Genomic DNA, 25,394 nt, shown 5'->3' with positions numbered 1-25,394 from the left:
GACATTCTGAGAAGTGAGAGTCAGGAAAGGAGAGGGTGGCTGAGGGACTGCTGTTTTAACATGACAAGCCTTGGAGAACTATCTGATTACTTCAACTGTGTAATTCATGACTTTGACAACAAATGAGTTTTAAACAACTGAAAAATGAAACAAAACAAACCCATTCCAACCCAACCCTCGCTCCCAGCTGTCTGGTCAGGCCCCCGCAACCTCAGGGGAAGGCGAAGGGGCCGTGCCCTCTCCCCAAGGGCGGTGTCCAGCCCAGGCCCCCAGTGGCTGAGTCTGCATCTGCCCCTCACTCACCCTGGCCCTCCTGCGCTCCCCCCAACTTCTCTCTCTCTGCGTTGCTCCGGGTCTACTTGCCCACCTGTCTCAGACCCCATCCCCCCTTACGTGCCCCCTTGGGTCTGCCCACGAGGGGCCACCAGATAAAGGGGAGGGGGCGCCTGCCCAGGCCAGTCCCTGCAGGGAGGGGAGCCAGGCCCTGTCCAGGGGGGCCCAGCAGGGCCCGGCCAGGACAACAGCGGTGCCTGGGCCCCTTTGGCCAGCACGCCCGCCCTCCCCCGCGGCCCCCTGCCCAGAGGACACTGGCCACCAAGGTGCCAGGGAGTGGAGAAGCAGCTCCTGCCTCCTGGGGAGGTGAGCTGGGGACAGCGGGCTGCACTCCATCATTTCCTGACACCTCATCTAATCACCCCGCTCTTCATTCGGGCACCAGCGCTGCCGCACGCCTTTGCCTTTAATTAATAATTGGGTAAAACTCCATGCAGGACCCGACCAGGGCAGGGCAGGAGGGGCCGCCCGGGGTGGGTGGGCAGGGCTGGCAGGACCCCCCATGTCACCCCAGCAAGTGCGGGCTCCCCAGGCCTCCCCTGGCTCCTCGCCTGCTCTGAGGGACCAAGGCCCTCACGGGGACTGCCCCTGGGGGGGGGGGGCATCTGCACTTGGGCACTGTCCCTGGAGGGGAGGGTGGCCCAGGCCTCAGGGCACCTGCCCAAAGTTTCTCCCTCCTGCCCAAACACCAAACTTCCATCCACAACCCCACAGATGAGGAAAGAGGCCCAGAGAGGCGCAGCGACTTAGTCGTGCACACACAGCACATAAAGGCAGAGGTAGGAGGGGAGATGGGGGTGGGTTGGCAGGGCCTGGGAGTGACCTGCAGTGGCCGAGGCCAGCCCACCTCCTCAGGGCTGGGTGGCGCCGGACAGGTTAAGGGAACATCTATTTGGATCCGGCTTGAATTATTGAGTGGCTCAGGGCTTATTCTTAGCTCTGCGGCAGGCTGTGGTCTGCACCAACGGACACCCTTGCCACCCTATTTTTAAGGCTCCACGGGCAGGAGCCCAGAAGCCACTGCTCTCAGGAGCCACCTGCCCGCCCACCTGCTCCGAGTTGGGGGATGACAGAGGGGAAGTGCGGGGGCCTTGCTCCCCAACATGCCCCTGTGAACCCGGGAGCCAGGGAACAGGGCGGATCCTCGGGGGTGGGGGCAGCATGGGCACCCCCGGGCCCCACTTTCGCCCCCGCTTCCCAGGTCTCCCCAAGAGCATCCCCGATCGGCCAGATGTGCAATGAGCAGATCCTGGAAATGGCCACCAGCTGTGGCACCTCATGGTCCCACTTCCTGTGTTGGGGGGACAGGACAGCCAGGGGTCCCCTGCCAGGTGCTCAGGCCTCACTCTGGCCCCCTCCACTTGCTTCTGCATCCTGCCGCCACCGCCCTTGGGCTGGCGGGCTGCCTGGGTTTGGCTGCCCACCCCAGATCCCCCAGCTTGCCCCCCTTGCCCCGTCCTGACCCGTGCACTCTGCTCCCCCTAGTCCAGCCCTTTGTGAAAGGAACCCCACCCCCCAGCTTTCCTCTGCATGCCTGGGCTGCACCCCACACCCACCCCCATCTCATTCTCTTCCCAGCCCTCTCTCTTCATCTCTAGAATAGCATTGGGGTGGACATCAGACAGACGGGATGTGTGGGACTCCTGGCCGGGGTTCTGCCACTCCCTAAAGCCTGATCCTCAAGGCTTTGACCTAAACACTGGTTCTTTAAGGTTCGATCCCCACCCCCAGGCTTCCATTCCTGCCTTAAACCCCAACTCTGCCACAGAGCTTCTCTAGATACCCTGGGGTTTATGCTGCCTCCTGCTGTCCTCCAACTGGCTCGCTGGAACCCTACTTTCCTGAAGTCGGGTCCTTATCCGAGGAATCAGTGGGGCATTAGTTTCTGGTGGGGTAGGATTTGCCCTCGTGCCAGGCCTTTGGGATGGCTATTTGCAGGGAAGTGCTTGAAGGCTGATGTGGTTTGAGCCCTGACCCTCCGTAAATCTTCCTGCTTGGGGCGGGGGTCCTCCCACACCCTACTCAGGCATCTTGGAGGGAGGTGGGGTTGGGAGTGGGGGGAGGGTGTTCTTATAAACTGCTCACAGGCTAGACTGATAGAAGAAAAGAGAAAAGACCTAAATCAATAAAATCAGAAATGAAGTAAGGACATCACAGTCATAAGAGAATAATACTATAAGACAACCTAGAAACAAGCTACCAAACTGACTCAAGAAGAAATAAAAAACCAGACTAGACCTATAACAAGTAAAGAGATTCAACCAGTATCCAAAAACCTCCAAACAAAGAAAAGCCCAGGACCAGGAGGTTTCCACCAAACATTTGAAGAATTAGCAAGAATCCCTCCCAAACTTCCAAAAAAATAGAAGAGAACACTTCCCAACTCATTCTATGGAGCCAGCATCACTCTGATACCAAAGCCAGATAAAGATACCACAAAAAAAGAAAACTACAGACCAATATCCCTTATGAATACAGATGCAAAATGATTCAACAAAACACTAGTAAACCAAATCCAGCAGCACATTAAAAGTACTATGTACCATAACCAAATGGGGTTTATACCAGGAATGCAAGAGCAGTTTAACATATGAAAATCAATCAATACACCATATTAATAGAGTGAAGGAAAAAAAAACCCACAGGGTAATCTCAATAGATGCAGAAATAGCCTTTGACAAAATCCAACATTCTTTCATGATGAAAACACTTGACAAATTAGGCATAGAAGGGAACTTCTTCAAGCTGATAAAGGGTATCTATGAAAACCCCACAACAAATATACTTAATAGTGAAAAACTGAAACATCTCCCTCTAAGATCAGGAACAAAACCAATGTCTCTTGCTACTTTTATTCATCATCATAGTGGAAGTACTAGCCAGGGCAATTAGGCAAGAGAAAGAAACAAAAAGCATACAGATTAGAAAAGAAGAAGCAAATGGCATGATCTTATATACAGAAACCTCCAGACTCCATACACACACACAACTATTAGAGTTAATAAACAAGTTAAGTTGCAGGATAAAAATCAATATACAAAAAATCAGTTGTATTTCTATACAATAGCAATGAACAATTCAAAAATGAAATTAAGTAAACATTTTCATTTATAATAGCATAAAATCATACTTATGAATAAATTTAAACAAGGAAATGAAGATTTGTACACTGAAAACTGCAAAACACTGTTGAAAGAAACAAAAGACCCACACAAATGGAAAGACATCCCTAGTTCATTGTTTGGAAGACTTAATATTGTTAAAATGGCAATATTCCCCAAATTGATCTAGAAATTCAATGCAACCCCTATCAAACTTTCAACTGCCTTTTTTTTTTTTTTTTTCAGAAATGGAAAAGTGATCCTAAAATTCATATAGAATCACCAGGAATCCCAAATAGTCAAAACAATCCTGAAAAATAACAACAAAGTTGTGAGTCTCTCACTTCCCAATTTCAGAACTTACAAAGCTACAGTAACTGATTCCACTTATATGAAATAGCTAGAATATGCAAGCACATGGGGACAGAAAGTAGGGTACAGGTTTCCAGGGAGGGAGGGGGAGGAGGGGGAATGGGAAGTTAACACAAAGTGGGTGTGGGATTTTGTTTGGGGTGTTGGGAAAGTTCTGGTGATGGATGATGGCGAAGGTAGCACAGCACTGTGAGTGTGATGAATCCCACTGAATGGTGTGCTTGGGAGTGATCAAGATGGGAGTTTGTTACATATTAGTTCCCACAATTTAAAAAAAAAAGAGCAACTGAGACAAGGGCAATTAAATGCAATATACAATCCTGGACTGGATCTTAACAATGTAGGAGAAAGGCCCAAAAGGACATTGTGCTGGTTTGAATAATCATGTTGTTTCCATGGAGATGTGACCCACCCAATTGTGGTGGGACTGTTTGATTAGATTATTTACATGGAGATGTGACCCCACCCATTCAAGGTGGGTCTTAATTAGTTTACTGGAGTCCTTAAGAGAGCTCAGGGGCCGACAGACCCAGACACTTGGAGATGCAGACGGAAAGACTTTTGGAGATGCTAAGAGATGAAGACCAGAGTCTGCCCCAGAGAAGCTAAGTGAGAACCCACAGACACTTAAAGAGAAAGCCACTGGAATCAGAAGCTGAAAGCAATGCAACCCAGGAGCAAAGGACAAGTAGACGCCAGTCACGTGCTTTCTCAGCTGACAGAGGTGTTCCAGATGCCATCGGCCTTTCCTCAGTGAAAATATCCTCTTGTTGACGCCTTAGTTTGGACACTTTTATGGCCTTAGAACTGTAAATTTGTGAACTAATAAATCTCCATGGTAAAAGCCAATCAATTTCTGGTATATTGCATTTTGGCAGCTTTAGCAAACCGGAACAGACATTAGGGCATATGAAAAAACTGAAACAAACTGAAAGCATCATATCAATGTTCAAGTTTCTGAACTTGATAACTATACTTAAGATGGTTACATGTGAATATCTTTATTCTTAGGAAATGTACATGAAGTATTATATATCCAAGGAGCAGGAAGCATATAACCTACTCTCAAATGTTTAGAAAATTGATAGATAAATAAATAGATAAATGATTACAAATGGATAGAATGATACAGCAAATGTGGCAAAATGTTAAAATTGGTGGATTTGGATATCTGGGGGTGGGGGTAACTTGGAATTGTATGAGTTTTGCATTACTTTTGCAACTGTCCTGTAAGTTTGAAATTATGTCAAAATATAAAATATCAGGAAAAAAGCTACAGTAATTGTAACAGTGTGATACTGCCATAAGGATAGACATATAGACTAATGGAATAGAATTGAGATTCCAGGAATAAACCCACACACCCACGGCCAACTGATTTTTGACAAAGGTCCCAAGACCATTCAACGGGGAAAGCATAGTCTTTTTAATAATTGGTGTGGGGACAACTGGTTATCCACATTCAAAAGAATGAAGTTGGCACCTACCCTTACATTATGCCCCCCCCCCAAATTAACCCAAAATGGATCAAAGAATGGAATGTATGGGCAGAAACCATAAAACTCTGTGAAGGAAACACAGGAATAAATCTTCATGACCTTGGATTAGGCAATGGATTCTTACTATGACACCAGATGCACAAACAATGAAAGAAAAAAAAGAGATACACTGGACTTCGTCAAAATTAGAAATATTGTACATCAAAGGACATTATCAAGTGAAAAGATAACCCACAGATATTTACAAATCATATATCTGATGAATATATAAAAAATAGTTGCAATTCAACAATAAAAAGGCAAACAACCCAATTTTAAAAATAGGCAAAGGATTTGAATAGACATTTCTCCAAAGAAGACATACAAATGGCCAATAAGCACCTGAAAATATGCCGAACATCACTAATTATCAGGGAAATGGAAACCAAAACCTCAAGGAGACACCACTTCACCCTACCCTTGGTGAGGATGTGGAGACACTGGAATCCCACCTTACTTTGTTGGTGGAAATGTACAACGGTAGTCACTTTGGAAAAGCTTGGCAGTTTCTCAAAAAGTTGAACAGAATTATCATATAATCCAGCAGTTCCACTCCTAAGTATACACCCAAGAGTCTCGAAAAGGTATGTACATACAAAATCTTACATACAAATGTTTAGAGCAGCATTATTCTAATAGCCCCAGAGTGGAAACAACACAAATACCCACTAATGAATGGACAGAAGGTGGTCTATCCAAACAATGCAACGCTATCTGGCCATAAAAAGGAATAAAGTTCTGATACAAGTTACAAAAAAACCATGGCTGAACCAGGAGAACATTATTCTAAGTGAAGGAAGCCAGTCATGTAAGACCACCTTGTAGATTGCACCTACATGGAATGTCCAGAACAGGTGACTCCTTTGAGACAGAAGGTAGATCGGTGGCTGCCAGGGGTTGGGGGAGAGGGGAGCACGGGGTGTGGCTGCTGACGGGTAGGGGGCTTCTGCTTGGGGTGACGAAAATCTTCCGGAACTTGAAAGTGGTGATGGTTGTGCAACATTGTGAATATGCTAAAAATGCTAAAAACTACTGAATTATACACATTAGAATGGTTAGAAGGAGGGTGACTTTTACCGCAATAAACAAGCCACCATCACACGTAAGTTGCCTGCCCCTCGCTGGGGGAAGGAGGAGCCGCTCTGCCCCAAGCTCCCAGCAGGGAGAGAACAGTCAACCCGGCTATGTTCCCGCCAGGGGAGACCACCCTGACCCCTGTGGCCTCCGAGGAACCATTAAAGTTGAGCCCTGGGGCCCTGCCAGCTCCGTCCACCCCTTTGGGCGGAGGGTCTCTTGATGGAAGGGGCACGAGGTGGGTGTGAAAGGGGCAGAGGACAGCTCGGGTCCAGGCCCTGAGGAGCGGACAAGCCTGTCTTCCAGGACTGCGCTCCGGAGACCCTGCAAGGGAGCTGGGGAGGGGGGAGACCGTGTCTTCCTTCTCGTCTTCCGCGTCAGCACAGCCGAGCAGACAGACACCATCAACCCTGGCCTCTTCAGAGGGTCCGGGACTGTCCACAGGCTGGGAGCTGCGCCCAGGCTGCTGCCTGTGGCACTGAGCCTCCCGGTCGGCTGGTCTGGGAGGCCCCGAGGCCCCGGGAGGTCCGTGTTTTGTCCCAGGCCAGCTGGTGGGAGGCAGTCAGGGTCCCCGCCGGCTCTACCCATCCTGATGGAGCACCGGGAGGGAAGCATCTGGAAGGTGAGGCGGGTGGCGGGGCCAGCTGTGCGCCCTCCAGCCCTGGCTGCTGTGTGGGGACTGAGGGGCTGCCTGGGGCCAGGGTGGCAGGTCCTGGAGTGGGCAGCAGGTTGAGGCCGTCCCCGAGGGTCCTGGCAGCCTGGGGCACGCTGTGGCCCGGGTCCTGGGACCATCAGGGCGGCCTGGCGCCCTCTGACTCAGCAGGCGGGTGGGGTGAGGCAGCAGCTGCCTGGGGCCCCGGCCGAGTGCCAGCCACACTTCCCTTTCCCACGAGCACTCGACACAGGACGAAATCCGGGCACTGGGGGGGGAGCCCTCCCCTGCCCAGCCGCCCCCACCCTCAGCCCCTACCCATTCAGGGCGACATGACCCCATGGTCAATCTCGGCTCCCTGCCTGGGGTGGGTTTGAGGAGGTGTCACCCCACCCAGCAACCATGCAGGACCCCCTCCTGCTGTGGCCCCAGGACCAGACTGTCCCTGGCCAGGGTACCCGTGGGCTACTCATGCCTAGGAACACCAGAGAGCTGGGCGAACCTGCTCTGGGGACATTCTCTTATGGCCCGTCCCCCTGGCACCTGAGGAGGGAAATGACCGATGCTAGGGCCCCCACCCCCTGACCATGGGGGCTTGCTCCTGGGTCCAGCTGGTGGCTGGAATCCCCACCCCTCATTTACTGAGTTTGTGTCCATCACCGCGCAGTGTGGCAGAAAGGGCCACAGCTCAGGGCTGTCACGTGGCGACGGTCTACTGGGGCCACGTGTGAGCAGGTGAGGGGCTCCAGCTTAGCACCCGAGCCCAGCCCAGGCGGCTCCTGCCGCGGCCGATGCCAGCTGGGGCTGAGGGCTCCTCCCGCCAGTGACCCACCTTCTCCCAACCCGGCCCAGAACAGGGGGGCACGGCACCCTCGCGTCCTTCCAGCCGGCCTTGCCCCTCTCCTCCCCCCACCGGGAGGTCCCTGGGGTGCTCTCCCCACACGGGCTGGAGATGGGGCTGGGAGGCAAGTCCTAGGGACCCCAGGACCAAGGCGGGTCCTGCTCCCTGGTGCCCCCTCCCCGGGTCCCCTGGGGGGAAGGAGGGCTGCGGAGCACCGAGCTCCCGGGGCTCAAGCCGCTGCCCTGTCGGGCTGGGACAGAGACCCCTCCGCCTTTGTGAGGGGTCCCCGAGTCCACTGGGTGGGGTCTCTTAGGAAACGCCAGACCACTTCCAGGAAAGCTCCTGGATGCCGTGGCACGGGCTGCGAGAAGCCAAGGCCCTGCTCGCTGTAGCGTGGGGGGTGGCGGGTGCCCCCCCCAGCCAAACACTCCAGCCTGGTTCTGGCCAGTGGTGCTGGGGCCCGGGACCAGAAAGCAGCTCCCCCCACGCCACCCCAACCCCCTTCACTATCTCAGGCACCGGGGCCTGAATGCCAGGGCCTGGGGGCTCCATCCCCCCAGCTGGCAGACCCCGGGGCACGCGAGCTCTCCTCAGGGGCCTCCTCACGTGCTTCCCTCTCAGCCCTGTGGATCCTGAGCTGGGAGAACCTGGCACAAGCCCCAAGTGCTGAGGCCCAGAGGTCAGGTCTAAAGCCCTGGACACAGGCTGGTTTTATTCAGCCGGTAGCATGGGGGTCCTGCTGGGGAGATCAGGGTGTGGAGGTGCAGGCAGGGGCTCCCAGAGAAGCCCCAGCTTTTATGAGGAAGGTAGCCCCAGAGGACAAAGCTCAACATCCTGCCTCATTTGGGGAGGCAGCACGAGGCAGGACAGGACATCAAAACCCGGGCCTCAGCACCTGAAAAAGGCACCTGTGCAAAATGCCAGAACCTGCCCACCAGCACTGGGCCACCACATGGAGCTCCTCAAGCCCCTGGGCGGCCTCCACAGCCCACATGGCCCCAGCGGGCCCCTCCGCCTCCCACACCTTCCTAACTTGCCTCCCTTGCAGACCCCTGGACCCAGACCCTGGAAGGGAGCTCTCCCACCATGAACAAAAGGAGATGCCGATAGGGCTCATGGAGGGAGGCGAGAGCCCGGGCCTCTCTGGACTTTGGCCCCGAGCTGTCGACTCATGACAGTGGGCTCTTTGGAGAGATCAGCACGATCAGCAAAAGCCTCCATGAATTTTTTTATGCTCTGGGCACCCGTTCCAGAGTCCTTGGGGGAACCTGGGGGTCTGGGGCTGCCTGGTGCAGTGCCAGGGCTAAGGCTGGGCTGAGAGCCACGTCGAGAGCAGGGCTGTGCTCTCATCACGCCTTCTGCCCATCTCTCTACTGGGACTTCTTCCAGCTGGAGCAAGGGGAGAGGAAGTTCCAGGAAGGGCCACAGGGGCCCAATGGGGCTGGTGTAGCTGCTCGGCAGTTGGGCGGCTCCTGGAGTTTTGGGGCTGCGCTGGCAGGGATGAGAGGTTATCAGTCAGCCTCGCACCCCACAGTGATGTGGGGCTCACCTGGCTTCCTGGAAGGCAACTGCCCCTCTTTGGGGTTCTCCCACCCCCATATGGGACAGCAAGGGCCTGACAACTCTTCCCCTGGGGTGCTGGACCGGCCCCATCAGGCACCCCACACCACAGCACAGGCGCCGGCAGGCCGCTCTCCCCTGCTCCCGCCCACCTCAGCCCCCTCCAGGCTGTCAGAGATGGAACAATGTTCTCTTCCTGCTTCCAGACCACTGGGTTTGGGCAGAAGCAGGCAGGTGGGCAGGGCAGCCAGGGGCCGGCACTGAGAGCTGAGGAGTGCCGGAGGCCTGGTCACCCTGGCGTGGACCCCCATGGTCAAGGTGGAGATGGCTCCATGTGGCTGCTGCTGCTGGGATGGGTTTAAAGCTGACCCCAGAATTCTCTTCCCACTTTCCAGGGGGAGCAAACCCATGGTCTCTAGGTCTGATTGTCTGCCTTGTGCAGATCTGCCTTTTGCTGAACACATGACAGCAGCTCCAAGGCACAGCGACCAGGGTGGAGCACGGTGACCAAGTTGGAGCACGGTGACCAGGTCAGAACACGGTGACCAGAGTGGAGCACGGTGACCAGGGCGGAGCATGGTGACCAGGACAGAACACGGTGACCAGGGTGGAGCACGGTGACCAGGGCAGAGCACGGTGACCAGGACAGAACACAGTGTCCATGGTGGAGCACAATGAACAGGACAGAACATGGTGACCAGAGTGGCGCACGGTGGCCAGGGCGGAGCATGGTGACCAGAGTGGGGCACGGTGACCAGGGCGGAGCACGGTGACCAGGGAGGAGCACAGTGACCAAGTTGGAGCACGGTGACCAGGACAGAACACAGTGTCCATGGTGGAGCACGATGACCAGGATGGAGCATGGTGACCAGGACAGAACATGGTGACCAGAGTGGGGCACGGTGGCCAGGGTGGAGCATGGGGTGGAACACGGTGAGCAGAGTGGAGCACGGTGACCAGGGTGGGGCATGGGGTGGAGCACGGTGACCAGGGTGGAGCACAACCAGGGTGGGGCATGGGGTGGAGCACGGTGACCAGGGTGGAGCACGGTGACCAGGGTGGGGCATGGTGTCCACAGTGGAGCATTGTGTCCACGGCGGAGCAGTGACCATGGCCAAGCAGACAAGGCAGGGGCAGAGGAGGGTGCCATCTTGGGGCTCGCCTGTGAGCTTGCCATGATCCCCGTGTTTGTGGGTGTGTGTGGGGGAGATTCTCCAGGCTCACGCAGTGCCTTTGGGGATTCCACGTGCTGATGGGGGACGATGTTCCCTGCCGTCCCTAGAGACGAGTCCCCTGGGACTGGCAACTGTTCCCAGAGGCCGCAGCGGACAGCGGGAGATCTTTGAGCCTCCGTGGCGCCCAGCTCTGCCTGACCACCAGCCCTGGCCCTACTGCTCCTGGGCCCTGGATGTGGGGCTTCCAGATCTGTCCTGGGGCCTTGGCTCTTGGACTCACCTTCCGAGTCTCCTTTAGGGCACACCTCGGGCCTCTGTGCCTTCTGGCTCCTGGGAATAGAGAAGGACACCATCACACTGGGGCCAGCCTCAACTGCCCCTCGCTCCTGCACGCGGTCCTGGGCAGGCCACTGCCAGGGCCTGGCTCAGCGGGCCGGGCATGCCTGGGCTGCCGGGGGTCTGCGTGCAAACAAGCTGGCCAGGCCCCGGCCCTGTGGAAGCTTAGGGGGTCCCCCTCAGTTTCCAGAGCATCTGGCCGGGCCTAGGAATAACCACTGGCTTCGGGGGAAAATGAGCAGAGCAGACGTGCAATGTCTGAAATGATCCAGCCCGGCCCCGTCAGCAGTCTCGTTTGGGGAGCTTCTCCCCGGTGCAGAGTTGGGGGGGCCAGGCTCTGAGTCCAAACTGCCAATCGAAACCGGCTGTGCCCCTTCCAGCTGTGGGGCCCAGGGCTATGCAATGCTGGGTGCCTCGGCTTCGTCTGTAAAATGTCGGGTAGCCAGGCTGCTGCAAGGATTAAACTATCAGTGTAAAGGCATGACAACAGTGTCTTGCCTCCAGGAAGCACATCGCTGGCAGCCACGTGGACCGCACTTCACTGAGGCCTTGTGACGCCCCCAAATGGACCAGGAGACCAAGGCGTGCAGAGCTGGGAGGAGCCTGCACCCTGGGGTGGCCCTGCCAGGAGCAGGGACTTGGGGCCGGGCAGGCCCGTGGTCTGTGGGCTTTGGGGGGTTTCAGGAGAGCTCACAGCAGCCCTAGCACCCTGCTGGCTGCTCTTCACGGACCCCCTCCTGTGTCCTCGGCCTGCCCCAGGTGCAGTCGCCCAGCCTCCCCGCGCTCACCTCTCCTGCTCCAGGGGGGGTGGCCTGGGGACGCTCAGGGTCTTGCGGATGAACTCGCGGGAGCGGATGTCAGCCTGGGGGACAGAGGGCCCAGGTGAGACACGCAGGTGCTGGCCAGGGCCTGAGCTCGCCTCTGGACATGCCCCCGCCCCCGAGCAACCCGGTGGAATGCTCCAGCTCCCACAGCCTGATGCCTGCCTTCCGAGAGTGAGGGGCAGCAGGCCCCTGGGGTGGGGGTGGGCAACAGCCTCAGGGTCAGGGTCTGCAGTTTTCAGACCAGTCCGGCAGGCTCCTGGAGGGCTCGGCCTGGGGCTCCCGGCCCCTCTTCCTGCCTTTCGGCTGGAGCCCGCCTTCCCTGGGTTTCCAGCCTGTGCCTCCCTGTAGGCTTGTTAAGCCAAAAGGCTCTCTGCTAGAAACCTTGTCCCAGGGCCCTCCTCAGCCCAGATGGCACTGCTTTTGGTTCATCGTCCGTCTTCCCTACTAGTGTCAGCTGGTACCCCCTTCCCGAGGGGAGCGCCTCCAGCAAGTCGGCCAGGTGATAGGGATGGAAAGAGGGCTTGGTTGGGGCTTGGCCCAGAGAGGGAGGCATGGAGGGGCTGGAGGCCTGAGTGGGGACCCCAGGCCCTGACTGCCCCGACCCCCAGGGTGCCTGGCTTCAGGAAGCCCCGATTCTGGCTCAGATGGGCTTAGCCCAGCTTTGGGGCCACACGGCTAACACAGAGTGACAGCTGATCCGCCCAGGCCAGGGTGACCGAGGGCAGCGGAGGCCCTGCTGGGCAGAGGTCCCCGAGGGGAGGGGCAGTGGCCTGGCCTGGCCTGGCAAGAGGACGCAGACCCCGTCCCTGCAGGAGGCAGTGCCTGTGGCCGGGGCGTCCACCGTGGCAGGGGACTGAGCTGGACAGGGGCGGCGGCCAGGGCAGACAGCTGCTAACCGTCCCTCCCGCCCACCTGGGACCTTCCGGGAGTAGTCGGGGGACAAACTGTTGACAGCAAGAGTGGGAGAGAGTGAGAGAGCATGAGCCCAGGAAGAAAACGGGCCAGAGTGAGAACGGGTCCCACTGGGCGGGGTGATGGGGATGGCAGGCTCCTGGGAGCAGGGGGTATGCGTCCTGCCTGCCACTGGCTCTGTGCGGACCTGGGCACCCAGCCCTCGTCCTGCATCGAGGGGTCCAGGCATTCTGCAGGCTGGCCCCGACCCAGCAAGGCCAGGGGGTCACTACCCCCGGGGGGCATACTGGGAGGGGGAGGAGGAGGGAGAGTGAAGGCTCCGGCCTTGGAGGCTCAGTAGGGTTTCTGGGGTTTCTCCTGGGGACCCAGACACAGGCCTGGGAACCAGCCAAGACGGGGGTGAGAGGCAGGGAGGCCGGGGGGTGGGTGTCCTCTCTGGGAGGCCACCCAAAGGTGTTGGCCCGTCCGCTGGCCCAGAGAGCTGCAGCCCTCGGGCCCGGCTGGCCGCAGTGCGAGCCCTGCGGTCTGTGGGCTGCTGCTGCCACCTGGAGGCCAGCTGCAGGGCTGCGGCCAGGAGGACCCGAGGCCCGGGAGGCCTCTGGGGGTGGGCACAGGGGTCCTCTGCTGGTGGCATGCGCACTGCCGCAGTTGGACGACGCTGGACGGCCGGCTTGGCACAGGGTCTTCCCCAGGACCTTCCAGGCCAGGTCGCCTGGTGCAGACGCGTCGGAGAGGAGCAGATGAGAGGGACTGCATCGCGTTCTAAGTCCGGTCCCTCTGCCAACCAGCACCGGGCCAGGGGCCGGGAGGGCGGCCAGCTCGGGGGGCCAGGGGCACCCGTTCCCCGCCCCAGGAAGGCCCGACAGCCCACAATGCGCACGGACGCTGCTTGGAAAGGCAACTCTGCAACTCTCCGGTTCAGACCTGCCCTGGCACACCCACCCTGGCGCTGAGCCTCCCGAGGCACTGGCCTCCTCCTTGGGCCTGGCCTGCCCTCCGCCCGGCTCCCTTCCCCTAAGAACCCTGCCCCTCGCTGCAGAGGCTTCTTGGGGGCACGCAGCCCGCCCGTACCAGTGGTCCTTCGTCCTGGGGGAGGCCCTGGGTGGGCTGTGGGCACCCTGGTGGCTGCGCTCGGTCTCACCTATACCCACCCACTCCCCAGGGCCATGGCCTGCGTGTGGGCGCCCGGTGGCGTCTCACTGGTCCCCGATGCTGACCCTGCTCCCCGCTGGCCCCGGGTGGAGGGGTGGTGGAGGACGCCGGCACCCACCTGACGCACGGGCTCCGGGATGCGGAAGTGGCAGCAGCTGTGGGTCAGGCGCACGGCCACATCCAGGCTCACGCGGTGGCCCACGGAGACATAGAGGGGCTTGCAGCTGTGGTCGTGGCTCTTCAGGGCCTGCGGCAAGGAGGCCGGGTCAGGGCGTGAGAGGACATGGGGTCAGGGCCAGCGAACGGCTGGGGACTTGAAGACGTGTCCCGGGGGCAGGCGTGAGCCTGGAGGGCACCTGGGGCAGGAGCTCCCAGCCCTCAGAGGTGGGGAGGAGGCCCCGGGAGGTCCTGGCCCAGAATGGGGGTGGAAGGACACAAACATGGCAGGAAGGGGGAGGCGAGCAGGTGTGCTGCTGCGTGCGTGCACATGTGTGTGCATGTTTGTGCAGAAGCCCTGCCCCTCCCCAACCTCCTTTGTGCCTCTCTGACCTGGGGCCCTCGGTAGCTCCCAGGGACCTGCTTGGCGGGCACAAGCCCCCACAACTCACCATTCCCAGGACAGCCCCGGAGACCCCCATCAGCGGAAACGTGTCCCCCCCAGACTGCAGGAGTCGAATCTGGAAAGTGAGGAAATGTGTGGGAAGGAGGCCTTTTCTCGGGGAAGGTGAAGGACGCCTCTCTGCTTGTAACACCCGAGCTGTCACTGGGCCAGGAAGGAGGAGGCCAGATCTTGGACATGACAGCGCTGCCTACAAATGGGTGACAGGTGTCTGGGGGGCCCCAGCCCTCACAGCTCTGCTTTTTGCTGTGGTTCTAGAGGAGGGGCTTAGACGGGAGCGACTCACAGAGGCCCAGGCCAGGAGGACGGCCGACGCCTCCCCACTGGGCCAACTGTGGACCCCTAGGCGAGCCCACCACTTCCTGCCTGTTCCTCTCCAGCTGGGGATCAGGGCACATTGGCATCAACTCTACAAATGCAGGCCTTGAACACTCAACCTGCATGCGAAAGACGTGACCTTTGCTCCTGGCATTTGCAGTGCAGCAGGAGAGGGGGAGGGCGAGGTGATGGGGGGGGAGGGGGCAGCTCCGAGGAAGGCTGTGGGGCATACGGGGCGGGCCTGGAGGCCTGCACTCTCCCGGGAGGAGGCAACGGGGGCCCCAGGGACAGCCAGGAGCTGGCCCCGTCCCCAGTAGCTGCCGACTTCCTCCCGACTGGGGTGCAGCAGTGGCAGAGGTGATGGGCAGGGGAGAGGCATCTCTGGGGGCTGTGAGAGGAGCTGCGAGCAGGGAGCAAACTCTCGGGGTTCAGAGAAAAGTGGGTCTTCCTCAGGGGCTGGGGATCCAGGAACGGACAGGAGAGCACCACAGGCAAGGGCCGGCCTAGGGGTGCCACGAGGAGGGGAGCTCTCTCGTGCCCAGCCCCCGGGGCCGCCCCTGGGCTCCCACCCGAGGCCCCTGCCCACCTTCTCCTTGTGCAGGTCATTGTTCTCCAGGCCGTCCACCTGCAGGAGCTTCTTGGCCACCCCAACGCAGGGCAGGTCGGTGAGCACGCCCAGGTGGCAGGCCACCCCGAAGCCTGCGAGGGAGCACAGGGGGACGGGCAGGGAAGGGTGAGGGGCCTGGAACGAGTGCCGTCCAGAACCGCTCTGGGGATCCCCCCGCGTCAACAGCGGCTGTTGGAAGCAGAGGCTGGGGAAAGCGGGGTCCCCAGGCTCCCCTCGGACCCCGCCACCAGGCCCGGGTTGGAGCGGGACAGTCCCTCTGCCCGACTCCACGGGGGGCAAAGCTGGGTCGAGAAGTGTGCCCCGACACTGCACCCTCACTTTCCTTTGGCTTTCTGGAACCTTCCCTCTCCCCTTCCTGGCTGTCCTCAGGAGCCTATGGATCCTGTGCTCGCTGCCCCCAGGCTGTGCCTCCTGCGGTGTGGCCCGGGCATGGCCTGTGGGCTCAGGCACCGGCGTCCAGACCGCCGGGCACCATCCCTTGTCTCTGGACTCCAGGCTCCAAGGGAGGTGGCCAGCACCCCGCATCGCTGCCTCTGGCTGCTGTTGCTGACCCCCCAGGCTTGCCCAGACAGCACCCCCAGGTTTGTATCTGGGGGCAAAACAGTCCATTTCCCTCAGTCTGCACCTCTGGGATGGGGCTCCCACCACTCCCCCATCAGCTGGGGACGGGCACGCCTGCCTGGGCTTAGTCTGCCCGTAACGTGGGGGCCACTCAGGGCTCGGGGCTGTGACTGCCTGTCACGTTCACTCAGAACAGAAAGGCTCACAACCTACCTCAAATGTTCAGAAAACAGATAAAGACAGAGGGATGGAGACGGGTGGATGAGATGGATGGACAGAATGATACAGTAGACACGGCAAAGTGTTAAAATCGGGGCTCTGGAGGCAGGTATGTTGGTGTGGTCTGCATGAATTTTGTGTTTGCAACTGTCCTGTAAGTTTGAAATTATTTCAAATAAAAAGTTTAATAAAACCAAACCAAACCCAGAGCGGCAGCCCCTGGAGATCCGCCAGCTTGGGGTGCTGTGGGTGGAGGCCAGGGGTGGTACGAGGGTGGGACGGGGGTGTGGAAAAAAGGCAGAGGGTCTTTTTGCCGGGCAGGGGTGTGTCCTGGGGGTGTGAGTATGTGGGGCAGTAGGAGACCAGGAAGAGGGGATGAGCACCGAGCGTGGACACCGTGTCCCAGGGTGGAGACAGGCCCAGGACGGGGTTGCCAGCCCCATGCTGGCCACAGAGTGCCCGGGGCACAGCTGCAGAGCCCCCTCTCTGGCCTCCCCTTCCCGCAGCAGCCCTCCTGACCCTCTCCTTAGGGAGCAGGATTACCTCGGTGGTGGAGCACCCCATTTCCATCCACAAGAAGGACCTAGAGGAGCCACAGGGGAAGGTCAGGTCAGCCGAGCTGCCCCAGGTCCACCCAGCAGGGCCAGGTCATGGGCGATGGTGGTGGTGGCAGGGACAGAGGTCACTTTGGGGGCCCAGGTGGGAAAACTTACTCTTCTTCCCCAGGAAGCAGGTGAGGTCTCTGGGTTCAGGGGTTGGGGGCACTGCCCAGAGCCTTCCCTCCCCAGGTGAGGCTGCCCCCTCAGAGGTGGGGGCTCGAGGCACCTGCCTGGGGCGTGAGGTGGGGCTCTGTGGCCTGCAGCCGCTGCACCGCGTCCACCAGGAAGGGCGCCTCTCGGAAGGCCAGGAAGCCGGTTATGTAGGGGGCCGTCAGGCTGACCATGCGGCACTCCTCGTACAGCACCTGTGCCCGGCAGCCAGGCGCAGGTCAGTGCCCCCGTGGGCTCTGCGCCCCTCCCTGGGCCCACCCACCTTCCTGTGCTCTTCTCCTCTCCCTCCAGTTCATCCCAGGCTCCACACGCTCTCCTTTCCCGCCCCGATCCCATCCTCACTTCTCCCCTTCTGTACCTCACCCATCTCAGTGGAAAGTGCAAGACGGTGAGTTAGGATGAGCCACCTGCAAGCTGGTGATGGGGACTCAATGTGAAGCCACTGGAAAGGTGTCCTGCCCCTGCCTGGGCCACACGGGGTGCCTGAAGTCGGGGCCGGCCTCACCCCTGCCTGCCCTGAGCCTTCCTCAGGGCTCCCCTGCTGCAAACTGGAGCTGACACCTGTCTCACCCTACCTGGGCATTTGGAGGCTCTAATGAATTGGTACAAGGTGAACAGGCATTAGGAGGGACTGTGGGAAGAAAGGCCCTGTCCTCTTGGAGTCTGTAGTAGCAAGGAAGGAAACACTGGCTTTATGAAAAGGGACTTCAAACAATTCAGCTAAAGGACCAGCATGTGCTCAGAACAAGAACGTCTAAAAGAGAACAAGGGTCCTGGGGGACAGGAGAGTCTAAAAGAGAGAGTCTGGGGCTGTCCCAGCTCGTGAGCTCGGCCGCCTCGAGCACGGTGGAAGGCTGTGTGTGGAGTACAGCAGCAGGGCCTCACGCCCGTGTTCCTGTCAGCGGCACACCTGCCAGGGCACGGAGCAGCTTTCCCCACCAGGTACGTATGGATACTTCCCTGGATTTTTTTTTTTTTTTAATCAAAATCCTCAATTCTGGTGATACTTCCACAATCTCAGCTTTGGCTCCTTGTTGGACGATGGACCAGTGACTAATGTAGGACCTAGAAGAGGTGATCATTCTGCTGGCACCGAGGGAGGGGCCCTTCCTCGCAAACTTCTGTCAATGACTCAACAGGAAACGCACCGAATTTGCCAATGGCCCCAAGTGGGGAGCGCCCCATCCCAGGACAGGTGAGAGAACTCAGACTCAGCGACCCCAGCAGGCCAGATCGCTGACCCCGAAACCACAAGGCGACCTTCAGTGAGGACACAGGTGAAATTCAGACGTAGACTGAGCTCCCATAGGAAACAGTCACTGCTGAAACCAGAATCTCCTCACACAACCTCTGGAAACCAGAGATCAACAGGGAGGGGAAAGAAAGATGCTCCCCAGCCCCAGCAAAGGCAGGTCGAGGGGATGAGCGTTTTGTGAGCTCCAACCCCAAGTGGGGAAATAAACGGCCTCAACTGGCTGAGGCAGCCCCAGGCCCTGGGCTGGGCAGAGGCAGGTGGGGACTGGGTGAGGAGGGGCTGTGGTGGGGTCACCATGGTGGTAGAAGCCAACAAAACTGTTTAAGCTGCACTTGTGAGAGGAGAGGACCAGGCTTGCACGGGGACACAAACAGCAGAGAAGGAGACCTGGTGGGACAGCGTTGGCAAGAGACCTGGAAGGAAGACGCCTGGAAGGACACGGGCCAAAGGCAGACCTCTCCAGGAGAAGCTGCCTCTGGGGAGGAGGAGGTGTGACCCAGAGAATGCAAGGGCTGGGAGTTTAAGGTCTTTCGGAAACAAGAGTGTCACAGATCAGAAGACACATCGGCCAGTTTTGCCTCAGAAAAGGGCACAGTTTATTAAGGAAACTGCACTTCACTGTCCCTCAAGATCTAAGAAGTCCAATAGGCCACCCAAACCCCCAGCCCTCTCCACAGAGCTACCTGTTACTGCTCTAGGAGAATCCAACACAATTTAAAATGAACAGTAAACAGCAGTCAACAGCTGTACAAAGATTCTACAAGACCTGAGACAGCAAACGCTAGCACTGTCGGCTGATGAAAACGCTAGTCCCCTAAGCAATCACAAAGCAGAGGAAAGCATTGTCACTCTCCACAAGGAACTAAATATTCCTAAACAAATGACAGATATGAAAGAACAAAAAAGGCAGACACTCCAAACTGAGAACCAGGTGGACAAAACAAAACAAACAGGGAAGACACAAGAGGTGACGGAAAAAGGAAATGGAATTGAAGAATGACAAAATCATCTGAGAAATAAAGAATAAATTACCAAGTGACCAAGGGGCAGTGGTAATTTACGCTGAAAGTACAACAAAGCTCATTGAGGAGACACATGAAACAACAAGAAAATGTCCAAGTTTCAACAAAAATTTCAAAACATACAAAGAAACAGGAAGTGGCGGCCTGAGCAAAGGAGAAGACTAAAGCATTAGAAACCATGAATGAGGAGGAGCAGACCTGGGACACACCAGACAAAGACTTTTTTTTTTAAGTCCTAAATATGCTCAAAGAGCTAAAGGAAAACAAGGACAAAGAACTGAAGGAAATCAGGAAAAGGATAAATGAACACGAAGAGAATATCAATAGAGAGATGGAAATTAAGAAAAGGAACTAAAGAGAGCTGAAGTCCACACTAACAGAAATTTAAAATTCCCCAGACAGCTTCAACAGCAGATTGGGCTGGCAGAAGAAAAACCTGGTGAACTTGAAGATAAGGTAATTGGAAACATCCTGTCTGAGGAGCAGAAAGAAGAAAGAATGAAGAAAAGTGAACAGAGCCTGAGGAACCTGTGGGTCACCATCAAGCACACCAGTACATGCATTATGGGAATCCCTAAAGAAGAAGAGAGAAAGAGGAAGAGAGAATAGTCAAAGAAATAATTACTGAAATTTCCCCAAATTTAATCAAAGACACAAATATACACATCCAAAACGCTCAATGAATTCCAAACAGGATAAACCCAAACAGGCCCACAGTATAAAATATTATAATCAAACTGTCAAATGCTAAAGATAGAGACTTCCAAAAGCTGCAAAAGAGAAGCTGTGTGTCATGCACAAGGGAGCTGCAATAAGATTAAGTGCTGATTTCTCATGAAAACCCATGGAGGTAAGAAGGCAGTGGGAAGACAAATTTAAATTGCCAACCATGAGTTCAATATCTGACAAAAGTGTCTTTCAAAAATGAGGGAGAGATTAAGACATTCCCAGATAAACAAAAGCAGAAAGAGTTCGTCACCATTAGACCAGCCCTAGAAGAGATGCTAAAGAGAGTTCCGCAGGCTGAAAGGAAAGGACAATACACAACAGATTGAAGCCTCATGAAGAAATAAAGATCTACGGTGAGGGTAATGACACAGATAGATATAAAAGTCAGTACTATTGCATTTTTCACTTGTGACCCACATTTTACTCCCTAAAGGATAGATCCCTATCCTAAAGGATAGACAAGGCAAATGCACAAAATGTAATGACACATCAGTGGTTTTGGATTCATAACATATAAACATGCAATTTGTGACAAGAACTACACAAAGGTGGGGAGTCGGGGGAGTATAGGAACATAGTTTGCTTGTGCTATTGAAGTTAATTTGGTATCAAAGCAAACAAGAGAGTTACAGATTTAGGATGCTAAATTTAAGACCCATGGTGACTACAAAGAAAATATGCAAGCTCATAAAGACAGAACTTGGAGTAGGGGTTACCAGGGGTGGGGGGCAGGGGGAATGGGGAGTTAATGCAAAGTAAGTGGAGGGTTTGTTTGGGAGACCAGGAAACTTTAGTAACGGAAGGTGGTGAGGGTACTGCAACACTGTAAATATGAGTAATCCCACTGAATGCTGTGCTCAGGAGTGGTTGAGACAGAAAGTGTATGTTGCATACGTGTTCCCACAATCAAAAGAAGAAAGAGCAACTAAAGAGACAATGACAAACACACTACATGATGCTGGACAGAATCTAACAAAGGAAAAGAAAACACTGAAAAGGACATTATTGGGACACGTGAAAAAATTGGAATATAGACTGTAAACTTTATATCAAGGTTTAATTTCTTGAGCTGGATAACTGCACTTAAGGTGGTTATACAGGTAGATATCCGTGGTCTTGGGATATGTACGTGGCAGTATGATGTGTTCTAGGAGTGTGAGGTATATAACCTACTCTCAAGTGTTCAGACAATGGAATGATGGACAAAGACAGGTGGATGGACTGATGGATGGATTGACAGATGAATACACAGAGACAGAGGAAAAAGGAAGGAAGGAAGGAAGGAAGGAGGTGCAAAGGTGGCAAATTGTTAAAATTGGTGGCTCTGGGTTATCTGGGTGGATAGAGGTATGTTGGAGTCCCCTGTATGGGTCTGTGTTATTTTTCCAACTGTCCTATAAGTTTGAAAGTATTTCTAAATAAAAGGTTTTTAAAAAAGTAGATTTTAGCTCAACGTGTGTGAGGCAGTCATCGTCGGGGACGCTGGGGGAAGGGGCCGTGGAAAAGCTGGGCCAGCGGCTCCCCGACCCGGCTTTGCTCAGAATCACAGGGCGGCTCAGTTACAAAAGCAGATTCCCAGACCCCACTCTTGGAAACTTTGATTCAGTAATTGGGATGTGGTTCTGGAATCTGTTTTTTTTTTTAAATGGCTTTATTGAGATATAATTTATATATCATCAAGTTCACCTGTTTAAAGTGTATATTAAATTAAACATGGATATGTTTGAGTTGTCTTATCATTTAAAAGTTCCTTGAGCATTGTTTAAATAGAAATAAACCTCGCTTTTAAGGAAAAAAAATAAAGTATATGACCATTGCTATAATCTAATTTTAGGACATTTTCATCACCCCAAAACACATCATGTGCTCCTCGGCAGTCACTCCCCACCCACCCCTTCCTCAGCCCTCGGCCACGCTGACCCACTTCTGTCTCTACAGACTGGCCAGCGGGATCCGCAGTTTTAAACCTACTTCCCTTGATTCTGGTCCACAGACCCAGCCCAGGCCCTGGGGAGCCACTGACCTCGACTCCCCATGGTGTCCCAGCTCTGCCTCCACAGCTCAGGGCAGCAAAGGAGCAGGCCATCTGCTCAGTGCTGGGGTCACGCAAGGAACGAGGCCTAACCCTGCCCTGGAGAAGCTACCATCAGTGGGAAAGAGGGAGGGAAACTGATAACTAATGTGAGCGGGAAGGGACGAGGACCCCGGCGAGGGGGCAGTTGATTCTGCAGCTGGGGGGACGGGGGTGTGCTAGAACTGGGTCTCGGGGGTGAGATGTCGTCATCCATAGCTGTCATGGATTCGTCATGGGCTCACTGTGTTAGCTACTTTCTGTGCACGCTCCCATTTACTCCGCGCCACAACTCTGCGAGCTGGGTATTAACGCTGTCGTCACCCCCGAGCCGGAAAAGAGGAAAGGGAGGCCCAGAGGGGCGGGGTGAGCAGGACGAGGCAGAGCTGGGGTGTGAACTAAGCAGTCTGGCTGCACGTCTGTGCCCCTGCTCCGACGCCATCCCTCACCACCACAGAGCCAGGTCACCACAGCAGGTGCTCCCGCAGCTCGTGCTGACTTTTATGGAAAGGGCCTTCCGGGAAAGCCCGAAGGCGCTGCAGCAGGAAAAGGGAGCACCTGAGCTACACGGCAAAGGCCTCCTTCCTCAGGACCCGGCCAGCCTAGGCTGCCTCTCTCTTCACCTCCCTCAGCTGCTGACTCCAAATGCATCAGGGTGACTGTTCACTTGTTTGCGTATCTAAGAGATCTTCAAGGGTCTTCTCCAGGCCTTGAACGAGGCGCTGAGGCTACAACTTGTGAACAAGTAGACCCGGTTCCTGCCGTCACAGCATTTATGGGCCAGTGTGGGAGAAAGACACACTGCAGTGTGAAAAAGAGGAAGGAGAGGGTGCTGAGAGGCAAGCTGGAAGGAATAATGTGTACGCTGGGACCTGAGAGATGAGCAGGAGTTCGTTAGCCAGGTGAAGAATATTCCAGAAGAAGCATCACTAGAAAGGACAGGGAGTCAGATACAGCTTGAGGAATTCAAAGTAGTCCAGAGCGAGCTGTGGGGCGTGGCTGTGTGGGGAGGGCCAGGGAGCTGGTGAGGGCTGACCCTACGGTGCTCCACGAAGCAGAGGACAGACAGGGGACAGCCTTTAAGCTGGGTCACTGAGTGTGAATTCAATCTAGCACGATTCGGTGGACCACAAAGGGAAGTGAACACGCGCTTTTTAGAAGTACAGAGAAAGGACTGGAGAGGAGCAACCCTGGGGAGGAAGGGGGAGCAGCGAGGACCCTGCTGTCACCCACAAGGGAGGTGTTGGTGGCACAGCCAGGGGAGGAAGCCGTGGGGATGCACAAGTGGGGACTGTGTGCAGTGAACTCAGAAGCCAGCATGGGGCTGCTGCCGGGAGAGGGAGACATACAGATTTCCAGTTTGGGCGACTTGAGGGTGTGGTGCTGTTGGACCTGATGGAGACCCAAGGTGACAATCAGACTGTGGGGCCAAGCTAATGGGCTGATTCAGACAGCACAGTCGCAGAACCTACCTGGGCGTTTTATCTGGGTGGTGGGGGTGGGCATGGCATCACAGAGCTCACCCAGAGGCCAATGGGTGAGCCTCCCCTGGGAACACCTGTCCCCCGCCGGGTAAGCCTCCCTCCTTTAGTTTTTGCCTTTCACCCCACTTCCCTCATCTGAGGACCCCCTGCCCTGGAGCCCCCGCCCCTCTCGCGGCGGCTGTTCCTCGCCTGGCCCACCGCGGGCCGGCACCTGGCTCAGCCTCCCTCCCGGGTTACCTCGAGCTCAGGGTAGCTGAGCACCACCAGGGAGGCACAGGCGCGGACACTGTCCCCCTTCACGAAGGACACGTCAACGCCCCCGACCCTCTGCAGACCCGAGAAGGCTGGGTCCCGCTGCCACGCCTCCGTGTCCCAGTCTATGACGCAGGCCTTCAGCAGGGCTTGCTCCCTAGAAGGGATGGAGGGGAGAGACGTCAGCGGGGACAGAGGACCCACTCCAGACTCTCTCGCTCCGCAACCCCATCTCGGCGCCGACTGCAGCCCGGGCGCCCCGTTTCCAGCCACTCTCTACTAGGAACAGTGAAAGCCAAGCCCAAGCCCGGGACTTTGGGCCTGTGGCGACCACTGGAGGGGTCTTCCCTAGTGTCCCTGCCAGGTTTATACTCCTCCGTCCCGGGGCGGTCAAAGGACACACGGTGGGGTCACGGCCCTAACAGCTCGGCCGAACTCAGCCTGTAGAGTAAGGGAGCCGGAAGCGCGCGCGGCACCGACCCCGGCCAACTACAACTCCCGATGGCCCTTTCGCCGCCGCGCCGGAAGCAAAAGCTGGACCCCGGCAGCTCGCGCACGGGCCGCTTCAACTCGGAGGATTGTGAGGCCTGAGAGTTGGAGGTGTGCCGCGTCGCTCCCGCCCCGGCCCCTACGCGTCTGCTGACCCCGTTACCGTTTCCAACGTAACAGGGTTTCCTTCGGCGGCCATTCCACCATGGCTCGGCCCCGGACGCCTCTTCCGGCATCGTCACTTCCGGAACGCCTCACACAGGCGCGGGGTTGGCCTCGCCGTCACGGCGCGGGACTGGCCGTCACGGCGCCATGTGTTAGGCGGCTGTGGCGTCTGGCGTCTCCGAGGGTCCGTCTCTCGCCCCTCAGTCTTCCCCGCTCGGCCCCTCGGGCACCAGTTGCTTCCTCGCGGAGGCTCTGCCGTTTAAGCAGAAACACGCACCTGGGCTTCAGTCTCCCAAGCGCTTTCGCATACGTACCTGCTCTGACCCTCCCAGATCCCGGCGAGGCCCGGGCGCCCCCATTTTATGGCTGACAGACGGCGCCGGGCGGCGGCGTCTTTCAGCGGGAGGATCCGCGGAGCCCATGCGCTTCCACCTGGGCCTCCTACGGGAGGCAGGGTCCCGGTGAGATTCATCTCCGAGCTGCCCCGGCATCCAGCCCTGAGCGCTGCACAGAAGGACCACTCGCCGTTTGCTGAGGGAATGACTATTTTGAGAACCAGCTAAGCACAGAACCTCTGAGTTTAGAGAAGGGCGTGCGTTTTTCTCTTCCCCGCGACTCCAGCCCCTGCCAGAGCCCGCCGTGCAGAACTCCCAATAATGTGCTAAATAAACCACTAGGACAGCTCAGTACTTAATTCCCAGAGACTTACGGGGCAGCTGCCGTTGGCACGTCCCCTTGACGCCAATTTCAGGCGGGAATCGTGCGTTCATTTCCTCACATCGCTTAGCGAGGCTAGATTCACAGGGGTGCTCAACAATTTGGTTTTCCTTTGCTTAGATCTTGGTGAGCGGAAAGCTTGCTCCACCAAACTAAATACGGGCAACATGTGGAACATTGGATATTATCCCCTGCTCCTCTGAAGAATATTTATTCCGTGCCCTC

General features: G+C 56.5%; 1 protein-coding gene across 2 annotated transcripts; it reads right to left on the bottom strand.

Annotated features, from left to right (window-relative positions):
* Window positions 1–5,208: 5,208 nt before the first annotated feature.
* ENDOV (endonuclease V) lies at window positions 5,209–24,600 on the bottom strand. Of its 2 annotated transcripts, none has more exons than XM_037808889.1 (10): window positions 24,451–24,600; window positions 23,784–23,955; window positions 17,045–17,179; window positions 16,759–16,798; window positions 15,394–15,506; window positions 14,479–14,547; window positions 13,989–14,117; window positions 11,771–11,844; window positions 10,927–10,976; window positions 5,209–9,397 (listed from the first exon to the last, which is right to left on the bottom strand). In XM_037808889.1, the coding sequence occupies exons 1-10, from the start codon at window positions 24,492–24,494 to the stop codon at window positions 9,282–9,284; spliced, it is 942 nt and encodes a 313-aa protein (XP_037664817.1). In that variant the 5' UTR covers window positions 24,495–24,600; the 3' UTR covers window positions 5,209–9,281. The 2 variants fall into 2 exon arrangements, with proteins under 2 accessions (XP_037664817.1, XP_037664816.1); XM_037808888.1 differs by having other exon boundaries at window positions 5,209–9,402; window positions 24,451–24,597.
* Window positions 24,601–25,394: the final 794 nt, after the last annotated feature.

Source organism: Choloepus didactylus, chromosome 18, assembly GCF_015220235.1.
Source record: "Choloepus didactylus isolate mChoDid1 chromosome 18, mChoDid1.pri, whole genome shotgun sequence".
In the NCBI taxonomy this organism is placed as follows: domain Eukaryota; kingdom Metazoa; phylum Chordata; class Mammalia; order Pilosa; family Megalonychidae; genus Choloepus; species Choloepus didactylus.
This window is presented reverse-complemented; position numbering and strand designations above follow the sequence as displayed.

What these genes read in the sequence shown, in the direction of transcription:
- ENDOV (XM_037808888.1), bottom strand. Translation starts at nt 24,494, where the DNA reads ATGGTGGAATGGCCGCCGAAGGAAACCCTGTTACGTTGGAAACG. An exon ending in TGGGGTGCTCCACCACCGAG is followed by an intron (nt 15,507 to 16,758) that starts GTAATCCTGCTC and finishes GCTCCCTCGCAG; the next exon opens with GCTTCGGGGTGGCCTGCCAC. An exon ending in CCGGGGCTGTCCTGGGAATG is followed by an intron (nt 14,118 to 14,478) that starts GTGAGTTGTGGG and finishes TCCTTGCCGCAG; the next exon opens with GCCCTGAAGAGCCACGACCA.